Source organism: Apodemus sylvaticus, chromosome 5 (assembly GCF_947179515.1).
Source record: "Apodemus sylvaticus chromosome 5, mApoSyl1.1, whole genome shotgun sequence".
Lineage (NCBI taxonomy): Eukaryota > Metazoa > Chordata > Mammalia > Rodentia > Muridae > Apodemus > Apodemus sylvaticus.
In genome coordinates this window covers 10,030,428-10,048,148 of record NC_067476.1, presented here as the reverse complement: position 1 = coordinate 10,048,148, position 17,721 = coordinate 10,030,428, and the positions used below count along the sequence as shown (strand labels likewise).

At 50.0% G+C, this 17,721-nt stretch overlaps 1 protein-coding gene across 8 annotated transcripts in view; it reads left to right on the top strand.

Moving 5' to 3' along the window:
- The window catches only part of Fnbp1 (formin binding protein 1), a 113,306-nt gene that overhangs the window by 92,768 nt on the left and 2,817 nt on the right, over window positions 1-17,721 (top strand). For 4 of the 8 annotated variants that reach the window (XM_052182110.1, XM_052182113.1, XM_052182115.1 and 1 more), the window contains 5 exons: window positions 8,544-8,653; window positions 10,191-10,323; window positions 10,810-10,931; window positions 11,176-11,315; window positions 13,523-17,059. In XM_052182110.1, the coding sequence (XP_052038070.1) occupies window positions 8,544-8,653; window positions 10,191-10,323; window positions 10,810-10,931; window positions 11,176-11,315; window positions 13,523-13,701 (684 nt within the window). In that variant the 3' untranslated portion in view covers window positions 13,702-17,059. Of the gene's footprint in view, window positions 1-8,543; window positions 8,654-10,190; window positions 10,324-10,809; window positions 10,932-11,175; window positions 11,316-13,522; window positions 17,060-17,721 lie in introns of those variants that run through there. The other 4 variants (XM_052182111.1, XM_052182114.1, XM_052182117.1 and 1 more) reach the window with 2 other exon arrangements.

Genomic DNA, 17,721 nt, shown 5'->3' with positions numbered 1-17,721 from the left:
GACAGGAAAGCCAAGGGGACGTGGAAGAGATAGAGAGATGGATGGATAGATGGATGGATGGATAGATACATAGATATAGAGATAGACAGATAGATAGATAGATAGATAGACAGACAGACAGACAGACAGACAGACAGACAGACAGACAGACAGATAGATAGATAGATAGATAGATAGATAGATAGATAGATAGATAGATGTAGAGAGATAGATGATAGGTGGCAGATAGGTAGATGAGAGAGAGATGGATGGATGGATGGATGGATAGATAGATAGATAGATAGATCGATAGATAGATAGATAGATAGCAAGAACATGTCCTGAATTTGACTCTACAAAGGGTAATTCCATTGTTTTCAATGAGGATTTCCTTTTGAGCCTGTGCAAAGCAACTGCCTAGCTAAACCTAGATGACTTCCCTCATAGTTTAATCTTAGGAAAAACCACCAAAGCAGAGCAAGACATTTTTATGTCTGTTGTTGCGTGTCACGTTGTGAATGTGTGGTTTTCCTTTTTTATTTATCTTACCCCGTTCTCTTGCTGACTGTTGGCAGACTCAGTCTCTGTGTTATCACAAAGAGCTCATGAAGAGGACTCTAGGGAAAGCCACACACGCCTTGGAGGCTAGGGACTATGTCGTAAGTCCGCCTGGGATGCAGCTAAGACAGTCACAGCCAAAGCACAAACCCCCTGGACAGCGCCAAGACTGGGGACACAGGTGCAGCCGTTACACGTCTGTCCCACTGAGTAAAATTCTCTGGGACAAAGAGGAGGGTCTTAAAGTATGAAATCAATCAGCTATTTTAGCTCCAAAACTTGTATAGAAAGGTAAAGTCCCTCTAATGAGCATCCAATGCCCCAGTGACACTGAGGCATCCAATGCCCCACTGAGCTGTCTCGCTGTCCGAGTGCCCACCTTTTCTCTTAGTTCTGGTAAAATCTTTAAAGAGCCGGTAACTGCCACCTAAGAGATCCAAGGTATCTATCCCTGGATATGAGTTTATGGCAGAAATTTACCCACAAAATACAGCTATTGAGCGTAGTCAACCGAAAGCGACAGTTGAGGGCATGGCAGTGTGACCGTGCAGGGATCCACATCTGTGTCTGTAGCCAGTGGGTGACTAGGGAGTCATGTCACAGCCTGGAGAACAAAAGCTCAAAGCAGCATGAGCAGAGACGGCTCCAGGAGAGCTCACCACCTCGTGTCTGCTCAGGCACTGACCGTCCGTCCCCTTTCTTTGCGCTTGAGGTTAGTAGCTGTGACCGTCCAATGTCTCATGGACGTGCTGGCTCTGTCTCCCCTCCTGTGTTACTGATGCTTGCTTCTCCCAGAGCCCCTAACTGTCCCTGAAGCTGATGGCGTTTGGTCCCTCAGTGTCCAGTCACGCACTCCATGGGGCCTTTGCCGTTATTCTCCCAGGAGAAGGCTGCTTTCTAACCGGAAGTGACCTAACTGTCTGGCTTATTTATGACTTACGACCTGAAAAACACTTGAGTCTTCCTTAAAAAGAATTCTGCACGCTGAGGTGGCACCTCCAGCAGGTGATCTGCCTGCTGCCACCTACTTCAGAAAATGGAATTGGAAAGTTTTGGTGTCTCCAAAAAAAAAAAAAACGAGTGTGAGAATTCAGTGTTTCCAGTTCTCTCTTGGAACGGATGTTCAGTTTTAATCATTTGTTCTTATTCTGAAGTGGAAACCTTCCTATTGATATTACAAATTCAGTGCTAGGAGGTTTCGATTATAATCTCAGGTCATGAGAGGAGCCCCATAGAGAATAATTAGTGAATCGGGTTCTAGAGCTTCGCCGTGAGACTGTGTGTGAGGAAATGCTAGTGTCTGCTGGTGTGTCTGTGGGCGCCGTCTCCTGCTCTGCACCACGGGTGTTGTCTGTCTGAATGAGGAACTCAGCCTGTGAAGGACAATCTGTGCTTCAGCTCCAGGAGGCTCAACAAGTTCATGGCCACGCCCGTGCAGACACTTCTTGAAAAGCTGTCCAATTGCTTTCCTATTTAACAATCTCTTCCTTCTACATGGGAACAGTAGAAGTCGTTGCCTATATACCAAGGAGTATCAGCTTTTTTTCCTCTGAGACAGCATCTATGCAGTTCTGGCTGACTTGAACTCAATATGTAGACCAGGCCTCTGCCTCCTGAGTGCGCCATCGAGCCCAGATAGACGTTTCAGCTTTAAATAATCTTAAGGATGAAAAAAATATAAAAGCTGGCTAAGGAATTTTAAGCCCTCCCTACCGAGCATAGAAATCCAAGTTTATCCTCTAAATATGTCTGCACCTTATTGCCCCTTACTAGGACCTTCTGGATTGCCAGAAACTGAGTCACATGTTGACCATTCTGACACATGAGTCTCGATTCTGTTCTGAGTCCTCAAAGCCTTCCTAACTGGGCTTTATTCCGGTGATCATGGGACCTTCTGGTCTCCAAGCCAAGCAGTTTTAACAGAGCTTTTGTGGGCCTGTAGTGATTAGCTGACACCCCAGTCCACCCACAGCAGCACCTAGGACCTAAGGCAGTGCCCACCCACACCCTAAAGTCAACTTCCGCAAGCTGCAGCTCCTGACCCTACTCCGATGCTGTGTAGTCAGCATCTCTGTGGACAGGCATGGCATTCAGTAGCAAGCCTCAAGCAGCTTGGAATCCCACTACTCCGGAGCTGAAGGATTGAGAACTTGAGGCCAGACTGAGCTACCTAGCAAGACCCAAAGCTCCCTCAAAGGAAATCAGTTCACTTTGAAAAAGAGCAAGCCTTGGAAGTCACCATCACGGCTGGGGAGGAGGGCTGATGGCCGGTGAGAGAACACGAACACATTGTCCAGCATCTCCGTCCTGCCATCAAGAGGCCTTCCAGCTTCTGACCTCCACATACTTTCTGTGGCATGTGTGCACACGCCTACACACACACACTACACACCACACACCACACACACACTGTCAGTGTGAGGTGGGGAATGCTGGAGAGATGGCACAACGGATCAGAGGCCTTGCTTTTCTTAGAGAACCAGAATTGCGTTCCAGCACCTGTATGTCTGCTCGCACTCCCTAACTGCAGCTCCAAGGATCCTATGTCCTCTTCTAACCCAGCTCGTACATGTCCTCGAGTGTGTGCACACACACATTTACACACACATAAGTAACAATCATTTTAATTTTTTCATTAAAAAAGCCGATGTTAAAAAATAAAAGCTAAGCCTTTAATCCCAGCACTTGGGAGGCAGAGGCAGGCGGATCTCTTGAGTTCGAGGCCAACCTGGTCTACAGAGTGAGTTCCAGGATAGCCAGGGCTACACAGAGAATCTGTCTCGAAAAAACCAAAAAATAAAAATAAAAATAAAAGCTAAACACCAGGAGGAGGGCTGGCTGCCAGTGGCCCCAATGCTCAGGGGACAGACAAGACCGAGGAAGACAAGTGTGTGTGCTGGGGGTGGGGGGCTGCCTTTGACCCCAGCACTCAGGAGACAAGGGGAGGAAGGTTCCCTGAAATCCTGAGGCCATCCCAGCCTGGGAGGTACACTGGGCAACCCTGTCCCAAAAGTAATATTTTAAAAGACTCTGCATAAGGTCTCCTGGGAGAGAAACACTATGCTCCCCTCCTTTTAGGATCATTAAGTGTTACCCACTTGTCTAGCAGGGTTAAGGCCCCGGGGTCTGCTCTCAGCGCCTCTCCCAGCTCCCCCTCCCCAGCAAGCTGATTTTCTAGGCATCCAGAGGGAGGTGAATCTGCAGGGCCCTGACTCATGCTCTCCGCTCTGGCCAAGATGCTAAGAAGAGTTTCTCTCACGACCAGCCCCTCCTGTGAACTTTTGCACAGATCTGCCCGGCCATTTCACAAGTCAGCAGGGAACCTGACCCAATGCCTCCTCTTCTGACGTGTGTTTTTTTTTCTCTCTCTCTCTCTCTCTCTCTTTCTCCCTTCCCGTTTGTTACCTCTTCAATTTTCCGTGAAGCTTTCTCTCAAGCTGGTAAGAACAATGTCCCCGTGCATGTCCCTGGTCTAGTTGGGTTCTGGTGTGTACTGTGTGTGCTGTGCTGGGGCAACCTGCCTCATTAACTGTGCCCTTCACTGCTCCCTGTGGCGCTTTTGTTGGTGTTTGGTTGTGTGACTGTCTTATTCACTAAGAAAATTAATGCTTAACATGATTAGATTTTTTATTTTTACTTTTTACCTGTGGGGACCTTAGAGTTGCCAAACATTGGTCAATTATCTATATTCATTTGAATGTAAATGTCAGAAATTGGGGGCGGGGAATAGGGTGGTCTTACTACTGGATCATCCCAGGTCAAAATAAGTGTAAAGAGTTGGAAGGTAGCCCCTTCCTGGGAACCAAAGAAGCAGGTATTTAAAATACAACAAAACTGAAAGCATAAAGGAGACACTGGGGAGGCAGAGGCAGGCGAATCTCTGTGAGTTCGAGGCCAGCCTGGTTTACAGAGTAAGTTCCAGGGCAGCCAGCGCTATTTAGAGAGACCCTGAAGGAGTCACTCAGGCATGTGTCATGCCTGTGGTGACTGCTCAGGTTTTGGGCAGGGAAGACCAGTGGGAGGCTACAGCCTTCTGTGGGAGCATTGGGTACAGCTGATTCCGGGACCACAGACGCCTGGATGGACAAAGGGAACTCCCTTGTCCACCCTCGCTGGAGCGATCTACCTAGCGTCTGCCCGTTGTTTCTCCTTCATGGTGAAACTCCAGCAAACAGCCTGAGGAACTGATTTATTAAAAGAAAATCTTAACCAACATAACCTACTCTGCTTGGAGAATGAATGAGGACTGGGGACATGGTTCATAGTAGAGTGTCTGCCTAACACAGGCAGAGTCCCAGGTTCCCTCCACAACGCCACCCCCCCACCCCCCCCCAAAAAAATTCATGGAATCTTCCTGAATGCCAAGGCAGAGCGAATCCTGCATTCTCGCAGTAATGGACCATGTTAGCTAACCATGGAGTAACACCCGGGGTCCTGCTCTTGATGGCCTGGCGTGACACGTGACCATGACTTTCCTATAGCTATGCACATGCATATGTGGACAGAACATCATTTCCCAACTGACTCTATATTTTATCCGCAGTCCAGTCAATCTCAAAGCAAAACCAAAAATTATTAAATAACATTTCTCAAAAATGAAACCCTGGAAAGAGTCTATAGTCAAGAGAGGTCTCTCCCGGGGAGGGAAGAGGTTTAGATGCTGAATGGCTGTCAGCAATCTTTCCTTTTGGGATACAGATCCTTTCACCAGCTTGGGAGGGAGCTGTTGCGTCCACGGTATTAGAGGTGGCTCAGTGGGTAGGGCCGCTTGCGCTTACCAGCTTGGGGACGTGATTAGATCCTAGTACCATGAAGAAAGCCAAGTATGGCTGCGAGTATCTTCAACCCCAGCACTGAGGGGTGGAGAGAGGTGAGTGCCAGAGGAAGGCACTGGACACCCAGCCTCACCGAAAAGCCAGACTCAAGGCTGTAAAATGCCGGGGGAAGAGACCCCTGACGTCCAGCTGGAGTGACCCCTTGAGTGTGCACGCATATGCATGTACCGCAAACATGTACACAGACGTGAAATATCTGGTAGAAAATGAACTGGCTGCAAAAGCAAACACCTAAAGGGCCTGTTTTACCCAGGGCTTATGCCCAGGAGCAGTGTGGATTCCATCAGAAGATAAGGCAAGGCCCAATACACACCCTCTAACCTGGGTGTGTCAGACCACACCCTCCAGGGCAGTTTCCACCATCCTACAAACTGGGCCGCTCTAGCTGTGTCAGAGACATCTCAGGTGGGTGACTCAGAGCTAGAAACAAGAGCCCCTTCTCCACAGAGTGAGTCACCTGGGACAGTTTTGTTTGAGGAAATGTAAACTTCAAAAAGCCTAATTGGGTGAGAAGCCCTTTCTATAGATGCTAAGTTTATATGAGAAACTGCTGACCTGAATCTCCATAGCAACTAAGGGTGAGGCTTTCCCAGTGACTTGTTTTCATGTAACGATGCTATTGAAATATTTAGCCAGGGTAGCTAGTGAGAGGGACCTGGCCAGCCGGTCTGGTGGACCCTTTATCATTTGAAGATGATGATGTGTTGTCATAACTGGTGCGACCTCTTCTGTGGCCAGTCACACGCCACTAGCCCAGGGTGTTCCATACAGGCATCTCTGCAGCCATTCAGATGTCGCCCGAGCATCACATATTCTTAATACATTCAGAAGACTCAGGTCACCGCTGAACCAGCCACGGTCAAGCGCAGGCAACCTGCAGTTGCTGTACCAGACAGTGCAGCCACAGAGTGTCCCACCTTCACAGAACGTTCTAGAGGGCTCTCAGGCCACTGCTCAGATCCCTGCACTGACACAACTCCATGACTTGCATTGAATTTTGTTATGTCAGGGCTGAGGAGATGAATCCAGAGGGGAGAATGTTTATAAGCCCAAGCCTAAGAACTTAAATTTGCAGAATTATATAAGAGCCGAGCAGCAGGCAGACGTGTGTGTAAGCCTAGCACCATGTGGGTAGATGATGCACTAAAAAAACAACCAAGAGACCCTGCCTCAAACAATGTGGAAGATAAGGAAGTTGTCCTCTGACCTACACATACACACACACACAATCTAAGAAACAAGAATCAGGGCCACCAAGATTCCTCATGGAGGCAGGGGTGCTTGCTGCTAAGCCCAATGACCTTGAGCTCCATGTCAGAGACCCACGTGGCTGAAAGATGGAGCTGACTCCCACAGACTGGAGAATGAATAAAAACCGTAAAGATGGATATTCCCCCAAGCTTAAATAGAATGAGTAGAAAGAAAGTCAGACAGTGATGTTCCGATAGTGGGGGGAGGGGAGCCCCTCAGCTGCCCTCAGACTGAGGGAGCCCCTGCTCCTGCTGGCCTGCAGGACCTTGCTGGGCTTGGTGACAGGAATGCTGCCCATCCTCTTGCCCTCCTGCGCTCACACATCCACCACACACACCCGGGTGTCTCAGGATGGAGCGAGCGAGCCAGCGAGCGAGCGCTGATCTCCACCTGGCCGAAGAGGCCAGCTATTTGCTGACTCATGCGCACCCCAGTCAGCAGCTTCCCCTAATCAGCCTAGAAACCTCTGTCACAAGCCCCCCAGTAAGCTGCTTGGCAAATCCGGCTGGATTCTGGAATCACTGGTGACTCTCTGGGCCACCGCATCAGTCAGTCTCGCCCTTGTTTGAAAAGAATTGAGGTTTTCAAGTAAAATCTCCTCTTGTAAATTCCCTGGCTTTCTCTGGGTCTGTTGAATACATTTCATTCTTTATGAGAACAGCCTCACTTAAGGAAAAACTCTTGTGCTGCCACCAAGCCAAGGAGGCGGTCCTTGGAGGAAGACCAGCTCTCGAGATCGGCTACTGAAAGCCGGAATAAGAGGCAACAGTGTAGCAGGACCTTAAAAGAGAGTCCCAGCCAGGTGTGGTGACTCATGCCCGCAGCCCTGCGAGCCTGAGTCTGAAGGAATGCTTCAAATTGATGGGCAGCCTGGGCTACACAGTAAGTGCTCAGCTAAGCCAGAGCTGGAGAGACGGCTCGGTAGTTAGGAGCATGCACAGGACCCAAGTTGCATTACAGCATTACATGTCGTAGCTCGCCACCACCTGTAACTCATTCCAGGGAACCTAATGCCCTCTTCTGGACTCACTGAACACACAGGTGCACATGTGTGCGCATGCACGCGCACACACACAATTCTAAAATAAAATCTTTTAAACTCAGGGAGGGTGAATCAAGAGCTAGATGTGGTGGTTCACACCTTTAATTCCAGTACCTGGAAAACTAAGGCAGGGGATGGATTGCTGTGAGTTTGGGACTGTGGTCTGGAAGTAAAATGCTTGTTTAGTACACCTAGGCCCCGGGTTCAACCCTGCAGAAAAGGGGTCAGATGTGTTACCACACGCTTTGACAGTAGGAGCACAGGAGGTGGGAGGTTGGTTGTGTACACTGTGGGAAGACATTCTGGGGTCACAGAAGCGGTGAGAGGCAAGTCAGGCTGGAGAAACACCGGAAGGGCATGATGGGGTTTTTTTTATCGTGCTTTTTGCTCACATCCACAACAGAAAGTGATAGCCTGTCAGTCATTTCACGGGGGCGGGAGCTCCGAAGGCCTCAGCATTGAGAGGAGAGATGGTTAGGGGAAGAGCAGAGACTTGGACACAATACTTACAGGACCGGATTACATTAGAGAAGCCTCACTTCCCAGGCTTCTGTCCTGGGTGAGAATAGAAAATGCAAGCACTAGTCTCTAAACGTGTCTTCAGGTCCCCCTCTAGGTCAGAACTGTTCCCTCCATCTCTCCTCCTGCGGTGTGGTTGCCTCTGGCCTTCCCTGCGGTCCTTGTGGTGCTCTAGCCTTTGCAGATGATGTGCGGTGATTTGTGGGATTTCCCAAGGTTGCATGTGTTTGGTTTTTGCATCTCAGCTGGTGCGGCAGGGAAGCAGAGCTGGCTCTGCAGGTCTGCAGGCTCGGTCTGCCCCCTCCTGCCCGGGAGCATCTCAAGGCTTTCTGGTGTCTCAGTTATGTTTGTGTCTGCAGGGTGTCACACCAGAAGACTTCAGCAACTTCCCGCCTGAGCAGAGAAGGAAAAAACTACAACAGAAAGTTGATGATCTTAATAAAGAGATCCAAAAGGAGACGGACCAGAGGTAGGATGGATCGGTGTGTCCTGTCAAAGAACCCAAGCTCAGTCTGGAAAGAGGAAATCTGATGTGTGTGTCTATGTGTGTGCATATACATGCATGCATGCAGTACCTACAAAGGCCAGAGGGGGCATCAGAACTCCCAGAGCTGGAATTACAGGCAGGTTGGGAACCAAACTTCAGTCCTTGTGATGAAGCAGTATATGCCCTTACCTGCTGAGCCATCTCTTCAGCCTCTAAAACAGATAGACATCTTAGTCTTGCCAGGTGTTTTTGTTTGTTTGAGTGCTGGGTTTCTCTGCAGAGGTATTTTGAGTCTGGAAACACAAAATGCACGTGGCTAGCTTTCATAGGTCTCTTGTCCTGAGTGAATGCATGGGGTATTATTTGCTTTCCCAGTCAATAGGAGGAAGATATTGGGGTCCCAGGGTCATGGGCTGGGGAGGCCACCTGAGCTTGCCTCAGCCTCGAGGTGCAGAGGTTGGCATGGCCCATGGCTCTCCAAGCCGAGCATCAAGTTGTCTCTGTTGTGTTTCTGGGTATGCTGGTGAAGGGGCAGCCCTGGCTGTCCTGGAACTCACTCTGTAGACCAGGCTGACCTCCAACTCAGAGATCCGCCTGTCTCTGCCTCCCGAGTGCTGGGATTAAAGGTATGACCATCATGCTTGGCACCAGTATAATTTTCAATATGATTAAGGTGCAGCCAGGGCTACACAGAGAAACCATGTCTCAAAAAATGAAATGAAATGAAACGAAATGATACAATTCAACAGAGGCTCTACAGACACAAAAATCTGCTTCCTTAAAGACTTCAGTAAAATTCTAGCAGGGGAGACAGACCAGTGGGGAAAGGGTTTCCCGCGCAGGCATGAAGAACCAGGTTCTAATCCCCAGTGCCCACATAAAAAGCCAGGCAGAGTAGTAAGGGTCTGTAACCCCTCCGCTGGTAAGAGGCCCCAACTCAAAAAACAAGTGGGCTGTCTGGAGAGATGGCTCTGCAGCTGTGAGCACGTGCTGTGTAATCACAGGCTCCAAGTTCAGACCCCAGCACTCCAGGCGAGCCCAACATCCCTCAGACATCTCTAACCCAGACTCCGAGGTGGGTGGAGTCAGCAGGATCTCCAGGCCTTGCCTCAGAGTAAAGCAGTCACTGGACTGCCTCTGGTGGGAGCTGTGTATTCATGCAGGTGTCTCACCTGCACGTGCACACACGTATACACACACACACAGTCACACAGCTAAAATCAGTGAACTTTTGAAGAGATTCATCTGAAGCGAAGGGATGGTCTCACTATGTAGCCCAGGCTAGCCTCCTGCCTTGACCACCTGAGTGCTGAGGTCACCAGCGTGTGTCACCAAGCAAGCAGGGTGATGGGTTTCAACAGCTCCTTTTCATTTTACAAAGAAACTGAGGAAGAGGTAGTGGGGAACCTCTGATGTCAGGATGGGGTTTTCTGGAAAGACAGTAGGCTTTTTATGCGGTGACAGAAAACCCCCGCTGGCTCCAGCCTCAGCCTCCACGTTCTCGTTATCCCTTTCTCAGAGATGCCATCACCAAAATGAAAGACGTGTACCTAAAGAACCCTCAGATGGGAGACCCTGCCAGCTTGGACCACAAACTCACTGAAGTCACCCAGAACATAGAAAAACTGCGGCTGGAGGCTCAGAAGTTTGAGGTATGGAGAACAGGGAGAAGCGGGAAGGGGAAGGGTGTCTCTGGGCAGGCCCCGGGAACCCCCACGCCCACGCGGGGACCTTTTCAGTGGTAGGTGTTATGGGAGTACTGGGCTGTGTCCCAGGAGAGGAAAACCACCCGACTGACACGCCGTGGGGTGTGGGGTTTCCCAGGGTAACCTCATAGCCACGGGACTGAGTCAGACAGAAGTAGAGAATAATTTTATCTGTGATTACATGGCTGCCCAAGAGTGTGGCCCAGTGGTGCCTGCCTTCTGCCACGTGAGGTAATTGGTAACTTTGGTCAGTGGGGGCTTTCCTCCCCTCCCCCAGCTTTCAGGAGAAGGAAGCCATTGCCTGTGTAGTCAGCAGTGCAGGGTTTGAGGCAGCAGCTTCAAGTGACTGTCCAGCTCTGAGTTACGGCCCGACAGCTCATGACCTAGCCAAGGCTAGCCCAGGTCTAAATCTTCTGTGGCTTTTGCTCTCAGGCCTGGCTGGCTGAGGTGGAAGGCCGACTCCCAGCTCGGAGTGAGCAGGCACGCCGGCAGAGTGGGCTGTACGATGGCCAGACACACCAGACAGTCAGTAACTGCGCCCAGGACCGGGAGAGGTACAGTACCTGTGAGGCCCCGCCTCTGGCCAGGGGTGGGAGGGGTGGGGGGAGGGGCAGTCTGGCTTTGTACTTACTTTTAAATTCTGGAATCCCTCATGGAAGGAAGGAGAGAGCTTCTGTTTCCACTGCCTCTGAGACTGCCTCAGTTTACCGTGCAGTCCGGGCTGGTGATCTGAGCATGGCGGTGGTGGGGCAGACCCAGGTTGGTCGCTATAGTTGTTCTCTGTCTTCCTCTCTTGAGCAGCCCAGATGGTAGTTACACAGAGGAGCAAAGCCAGGAGAACGAGCACAAGGTACTGGCTGCGGACTTCGACGACGAATTTGATGACGAGGAGCCGCTCCCCGCCATAGGGACCTGCAAGGCGCTCTACACCTTTGAAGGTAGCGCTGCCGTGGGGTCCCCTGCTCTCGCACACACGATAAACTTATAGAAAAAATGTATTTATGTATTTTATGCATATGAGTGTTTTGCCGACATGTGAGTCTGTGAACCATGTTAGTGCCCGGTGCCTGTGGAGGGGCCTCTGCAGCTGAAGTGACAACAGTTGTGAGCCACCACAGTGTAGGTGCTGGGTGACCATGTAGGACTGAATCCCAGGTCCTTTGCAAGAGCTGCCAGTGCTCTTAACTGCTGAGCCATATCTCCAGTTCCAGGAAAAGAAATTTAAATTAATAAATAAGGTGGAAAATCAATGAGGAAGCATCTGACATCAACCTCTGGCCACTGCACACTATACACTCACACTCACACACTACACACTCATACACACTAGACATTCACACTACACACTCACACATAACACACTCATACACATTACAGGCCGCACACTAACATACATTACACTCTCACACACTCCACTCTTACACACTCACATATATACTACACACTCTTACATACTCACACATTGCACACTCACATACACATTACACACCACACACTCACATACATTACACTCACACACTTCACTCTTACACACTTGCATATACACTACACTCTTACATACTCACACATTACACACTCACATACACATTACACGCTCACACATTGCGCGCGCACACACACACACACGCACACACATGCACGCACGCACACACACACGCACGCACACCACACACCTCAGGGTAGGGAATAGAGCACCTGGGTGACAAGAAGCAGTGTTTGCTTTTGCTTGGCTGGCACTAAGGAGCAGCTGTTGGTGTGTAAGTGCCGACGGGCACACCGTTGTCCCCTGTGTGGGATCAGCCAGGTGACAGTGGAGCGTCAGCTCCATGCCTCCGCCTGGACATGATGCAGTCCAGAGAGGTACAGAGGATGCTGTGAGGGGAGGGGAGAACTCAGGGAAGCACGGAGCCCTGGGATGAGTGGCCTGACTGGTCCTACAGGATTCTCAGCCTGAGGACCGAGGGTGTTCACCATGATGATGTCGCCCCCACACAAGCACACCAGTGACCCTGCTGGCAGCTCCTTAAACCACTTGTCCCCGCCCTATTTCATCTCTACTGCTGGGATGAAATATCCTGAGAGTAAGCCAGTCAGGGGAGAAAGGGTTAATCTTTGCTCACAGGCTAAGGCCCCAGTCCATCATTGCAGGGCAACCTAGGCAGAAACTCAAAATGGCTCTAGTCATGCCTGTGCGAAGCCAGCTTCTACGTTCACACAGCCCAGGAACTAACCAGGGATTTAACCATCAATTATGGTGGTAACACCTCTAAACCCAGCATTCAGCAGGCAGGGGCAGGGGCAGGGGCAGGGGCAGGCCTAGTATACAGAGAGAACTCCAGGACAGCCACAGCTACACAGAGAAACTCTCTAGGGGACCCTCCAAAAAATAAATAAATACACATAAAAAGGCAGCGTCCCACAGACACAGACAACCTGCTGTGGACAATTCCTTACTGACGAAGGTGCTTTTATATTGCTGACAGAACTAACCATTACACACTCCTTAAACCAGCCTACAGGTGTGGCTGGCTTTTAAATGCTCCTAGAGAACTGTCTGGGGGCCTTAGCTAAAAGACACAGCCGTACTGCGGTTGAAAGACCTGAGCAGAAGGTAGAGCAGAGCCAAGGCTAGCCCGATGGCTCATCCTGAGGAGATACCATGATGGAGGGACCAGTGGGAAGAGTGTCCCACTGAACCCGGGTCTTCTAGGCGCCTAGGCAACATCAAAGGAGAGCCGGAAAAGGAGAACCTTGACTTCAGAAAATGGCAGAAAAGGAAAGAGACGAGGGTACTGTGGAAGCTGAGGGAGGGCCCTTGCCCCTGACCCTGGCCCAGGAGAACCCCTGAGGCGAGTGGCTTAAAAGAGCAGGTTCTCCCAAGGCCTGTGAGGAGGCAGGGGTGGGAGGGAGAGGGGTGTCCTCAGAGAACCTGAGGAAGGGTCCACAGACAATAGGAGGAACCTAGACATGCGCATGCGGAAGGAGAGCACTTAGGGGGAAAACCCAGCATGCATCGGAGGACCGAGGGGACATTCCATGCACAGCTCTCACCCTGACTCTAAGACGCCATGCCATTGCTAGGGGGGAAGGGGGAGGGGCGCCCCCAGCGCTGCCTGAGACCTCACGCCTCACTTTACCCCTCCAGGTCAGAACGAAGGCACCATTTCCGTGGTTGAAGGAGAAACACTGAGCGTGATTGAGGAGGACAAAGGCGATGGGTGGACTCGCATCCGCAGAAACGAAGACGAGGAGGGTTACGTCCCCACTTCCTACGTCGAAGTCTATTTAGACAAAAACGCCAAAGGTGCTAAGACTTATATTTAATCCACTTAAAACAAAACACAAACCTTGAAAAGCATTGGAGTTGTCTCTCCCCGCCACTGTGGTTGTGACAGGCCTTCAAGAGGTCAACAGAGAGCAAGCCACTCAGACGCTAGGGGAGCTGGGGGCGTCTTGTGCCTGAGTTCGCTTGTCCAACTTGGCTCTGTGCAGAATTGCCACTGGCCAGCTTACAACTGTGTCGCTTGAAATCTGATCGGCGTTTCCATTCCAGTCAACAAAATGTATAGATTTAAAAAAAAAAAGTATGGTGTTGGCCCGAGCCTATAATCCCAGCACTCAGGAGGCTGAGTCGGGAGCACCCAAGTGAGTGTCAGGCTAGCTTAGGCTTCTGAGTAAGACCCAGTAAAAATAAGTAATAAATAAAATTCCTTCATCGATGGAAGTAATCTCTCCCTGCCCTTGAGTAAAGAACATTTTCTTGGTTCCCACACCGAGTAAACTGAAGGTTGCAGTCAGTATTCCGTTTAGTGTCTGAGTGTCCCAAACAACCAAAAGAGATCCAGGAAGGCGTGCTCCTTGAGCGAGTCATTTTGATTTGGCATTCACCTTCTGGCTCCGTCTGATGCACTAGGGCTGGTGGTAGAGTATCTTCTGGCTGTTGAGGTGAGCTTGCGCGGCAGCTGGGTGGCCCAAGGCCCCCGAGGGTATGACTGTTCTCAGACCTGGATCCATTTCTGTGGCCAGAGGAGCAGCTTGGCTGTGGACAGAGCCCAGTGCATCATCATTGCAAGCAATGGACTCAGCATGTCCCTGTTTAAGTGAAAGACTTGTTTTTTCTTTTTAATCTTTGACATCTATAAGACCCAAAGTTAGAATTTACTAGAGGCTTTGTGATGTCTGGCACATTTGACCTGCATAATTACAGCCAGAATAGAGTAGACGGCCTTAGTGTTTTAAAGGAATCTGGGCCATGCGGGAATTTGCATTTTTAAGTCAGTACCGATGCTGGGGAGAGCGTGATACTGGATGGGGCAGGCGCAGCTGCCAAGCCGAGGATGGACAGAATGGTGCCTATCATGAGGGCCCGCCTCAAGGCCATCAAGAGCCTTTTCTTTCCTTTTTTTCCCCCCATTGTTTTTTGAGACAGGGCTTCTCCTGATAGCCCTGGCTACCCTGGAATTCCCTCTGTAGACCAGGCTAGCCTTGAACTCAGAGATCCACCTGCTTTTGCCTCCTCAGTGCTGGAATTAAAGGTGTGTGTTGCCACTGCCCGGCTTTTGTTTTTGTTTTTGTTTTTGTTTTGTTTTTTATTTTTGAGGCAGTGTAACCCAAGCTAGTCTTGAACTCACAATTCCCCTGCCTCAGCCTCCTGATGGCTGAAATAAAGAGAATATTTCCTAGTAGAGACTGACTCTTGACAGTTGCAAAGTGGCACAAAGAGGTTCCCATGCCCTTCCTGAAGCTCTGGCAGCCACACCATAGTCTAGTGCAGTCTCCGGATAGTGCACTGACCCAGCCCATTGGACCCGTTTAATACACCTCAGTTTCGTAGCTCACATTTCCTCTGAGTAACTTTTGCTGTCACAGTGCTTTTAAAGTCAGCCATTGTGGGCTCCTTCGGGAGCAGTGCTTCAGTTCCCCCTGCAGGTACCCCGAAGCACCGAAGAGCTCTCTGAGTGGGTAGGAGGAAGGGCAAATTGGGCATGTGACCAGGTGGTAGATAGACTGGCAATATAAAGAGAAGCCCTCTTTAGCCACTGCAGAACTCACTTCTTGCCTGTGATCTCCTCCTCCTCTTCTTATCTTCTTCCTCCCTTTCCTCTTCCTCTTTTTCATCTTCCTTCTCTTCTCCCCCCCCCCCCCCCCACTACTTCTTCTCCTCCTTCTTTTTGATTTTTCTAGAAAGGATTCCCTGTGTAGCCCTGGTTATCCTGGACAGCCTGAACTCACTATGTAGACCAGGCTGGTCTCAAACCCGCAGAGTTCTGTGTGCTCAAGACAGTCTAGTCTACACAGTGAGTTCCTGGACAACTAGAACTATGTAAAATAGACCCTGTCTTAAAAACAAAACCCAAAAAGTCTCAAGGAGAGCTCTAGCAGTGAGCTGGTGAACAGCCTGATGGGCGAGCTGGAGGGGTTTCCCTCCGGTTTATGCAGGTCTTAGTTTAGTGTGTGCTATTAAGCTGACTACTACCTTAGGAGCCCAACAGATGAGTGAGCCCAGCACTGACTAAACTGAATCATAGACATTGGAGTTTCTATCTCCTCAGTGGTAAACCCAGAAATTTCTTCCAATAGTTTTCTGTTTAAAAAGAGAGATTGGAGACTCGGCCAGGGGACGAGGCTCAGTAGGTGCAGACATTTGTCCCCAAGCCTGATGAATGTGAGTGCTGTCCCTGGGACTCACGTGGTTGAAAGAAAACACCAACTGCCCTAAGTTGACCCGTGTCCCAGAAGTTGACCTCTGACCTTCAATGTACCAAGGCACCTGTGTGCACCTACACAAAGCACACACAAATCAATGTGAAAAATAAAACCCAGACAGTCGGGTGTGGTGGTCTAAGCTTGTAATCCCAGCACTTGAGACCCAGACGAAGGTGGATCTCTGTCAGTTCAGGGCCAGTCTGGTCTACATAGTGAATTCCAGGCCAGCCAGAGCTACAGAGTAAGATCTTGCCTCAAAACAACAGAAAATAAACAAATAAGGAAAGAGCCGAGCTGCCTGCAGACTTCTCCTCTTAGCTGAGGAACATGTCTGAGATGAGCAGCCCCCAGGCGCTACCCCCACCTAGCCTCGCCCAGACCCTGCACTCCTGCCTCCCACCCCAGTGGGCCCAGCTGTGCCCCGACTCCCAGAAAAGCACTTCCAAAGCACTTCTCAGATTTTAACAAAATAAAAGCACTTTCTCTCTCTCTCTCTCTCTCTCTCTCTCTCTCTCTCTCTCCCCCCCCCCTCTCTCCCCCCCCCCAATCAGTGATGTACTTAACCATTGCCAAACTCCTAGACTCCTCCGACTCTTTGCCGTACAGTGGCTTTGACATCACTTCTGTTGACCATGCCTGTGATCCTGCTCCGCAGGGTATACTTGTATATATTGCAGTTTGGAACCTAGAAGGATGCCTTACACAGTGTTGTTTTATTTGTTGTTCTGTTGCCTAACCACCTTTTTGTTTTTATAACTGCTGGGGAGGCCCCTGGAGTCTTGCACTGTAGCTAGGTCCCCGGCTGGCTGCTGCACACTTGACTTTATTGTAAACCCCTGGGCTCTGAGTAAGTCATTTGAATATAGCTGTCATGATCGCATCTTCCTATTCTTATCCTAAGAGAAAAGACTCTCTCTGTCACCTTCCAGTTGTGCCCTCGTATCTGACTCTCTAATAAATATTATTATTTTTCTCAGTGCTGTGTATTTTAAGTGATTTTTCTCTTTTCCAAGAACATTATTCTCTGTAATAAGTGTAACTCTCTCATCTCTAGTACTGAGGACTTTTCAAGCCAAATGCTTTTCCCCCTCCCAAATAATCCTGCCTCCCTGTTCTCGGCCCTCCTGTCCTGGGGCGTGGAGCACCTGCTTTTCTTGTATCTTGCCTCGCTTCTGGCGATGGAGAGCTTTCGATTAATGAGGCCCCGGGAAGCCTTAGGGTTCCTCTCTCACAAAAGGATCCATCTTACTACAGAGACCTGGGAGAGAGAATTTGACCTTTAACTTCCTCACTCCATCCTGAACAGAGAGAGAGAGAGAGAGAGAGAGAGAGAGAGAGATAGTTCAGGTTGTGAAAGTGAGCAAGTTGGGGACCTTATTAGCTGTTTTTGGTCCAGCACTGGGGCCAGCTAAACATGGGAATTAAAAAGCCAGGCCTATCGTGCCTGAGTAAGGGAGGCAGAAACAGGAGGACCATGAGTTTAAGTTTATCGTCAGCTATAGGGTGAACTTGAAGTCACCCTAGACTACCCTATACTACTATGGAGACAGCCTGTCTCCATACCGAAGACTACAGCCTCGAAAGCTCCCCATGGCCGAGCCTCTGTGGGAACCAGCTACTCAGACCCCTCCCCCTCTC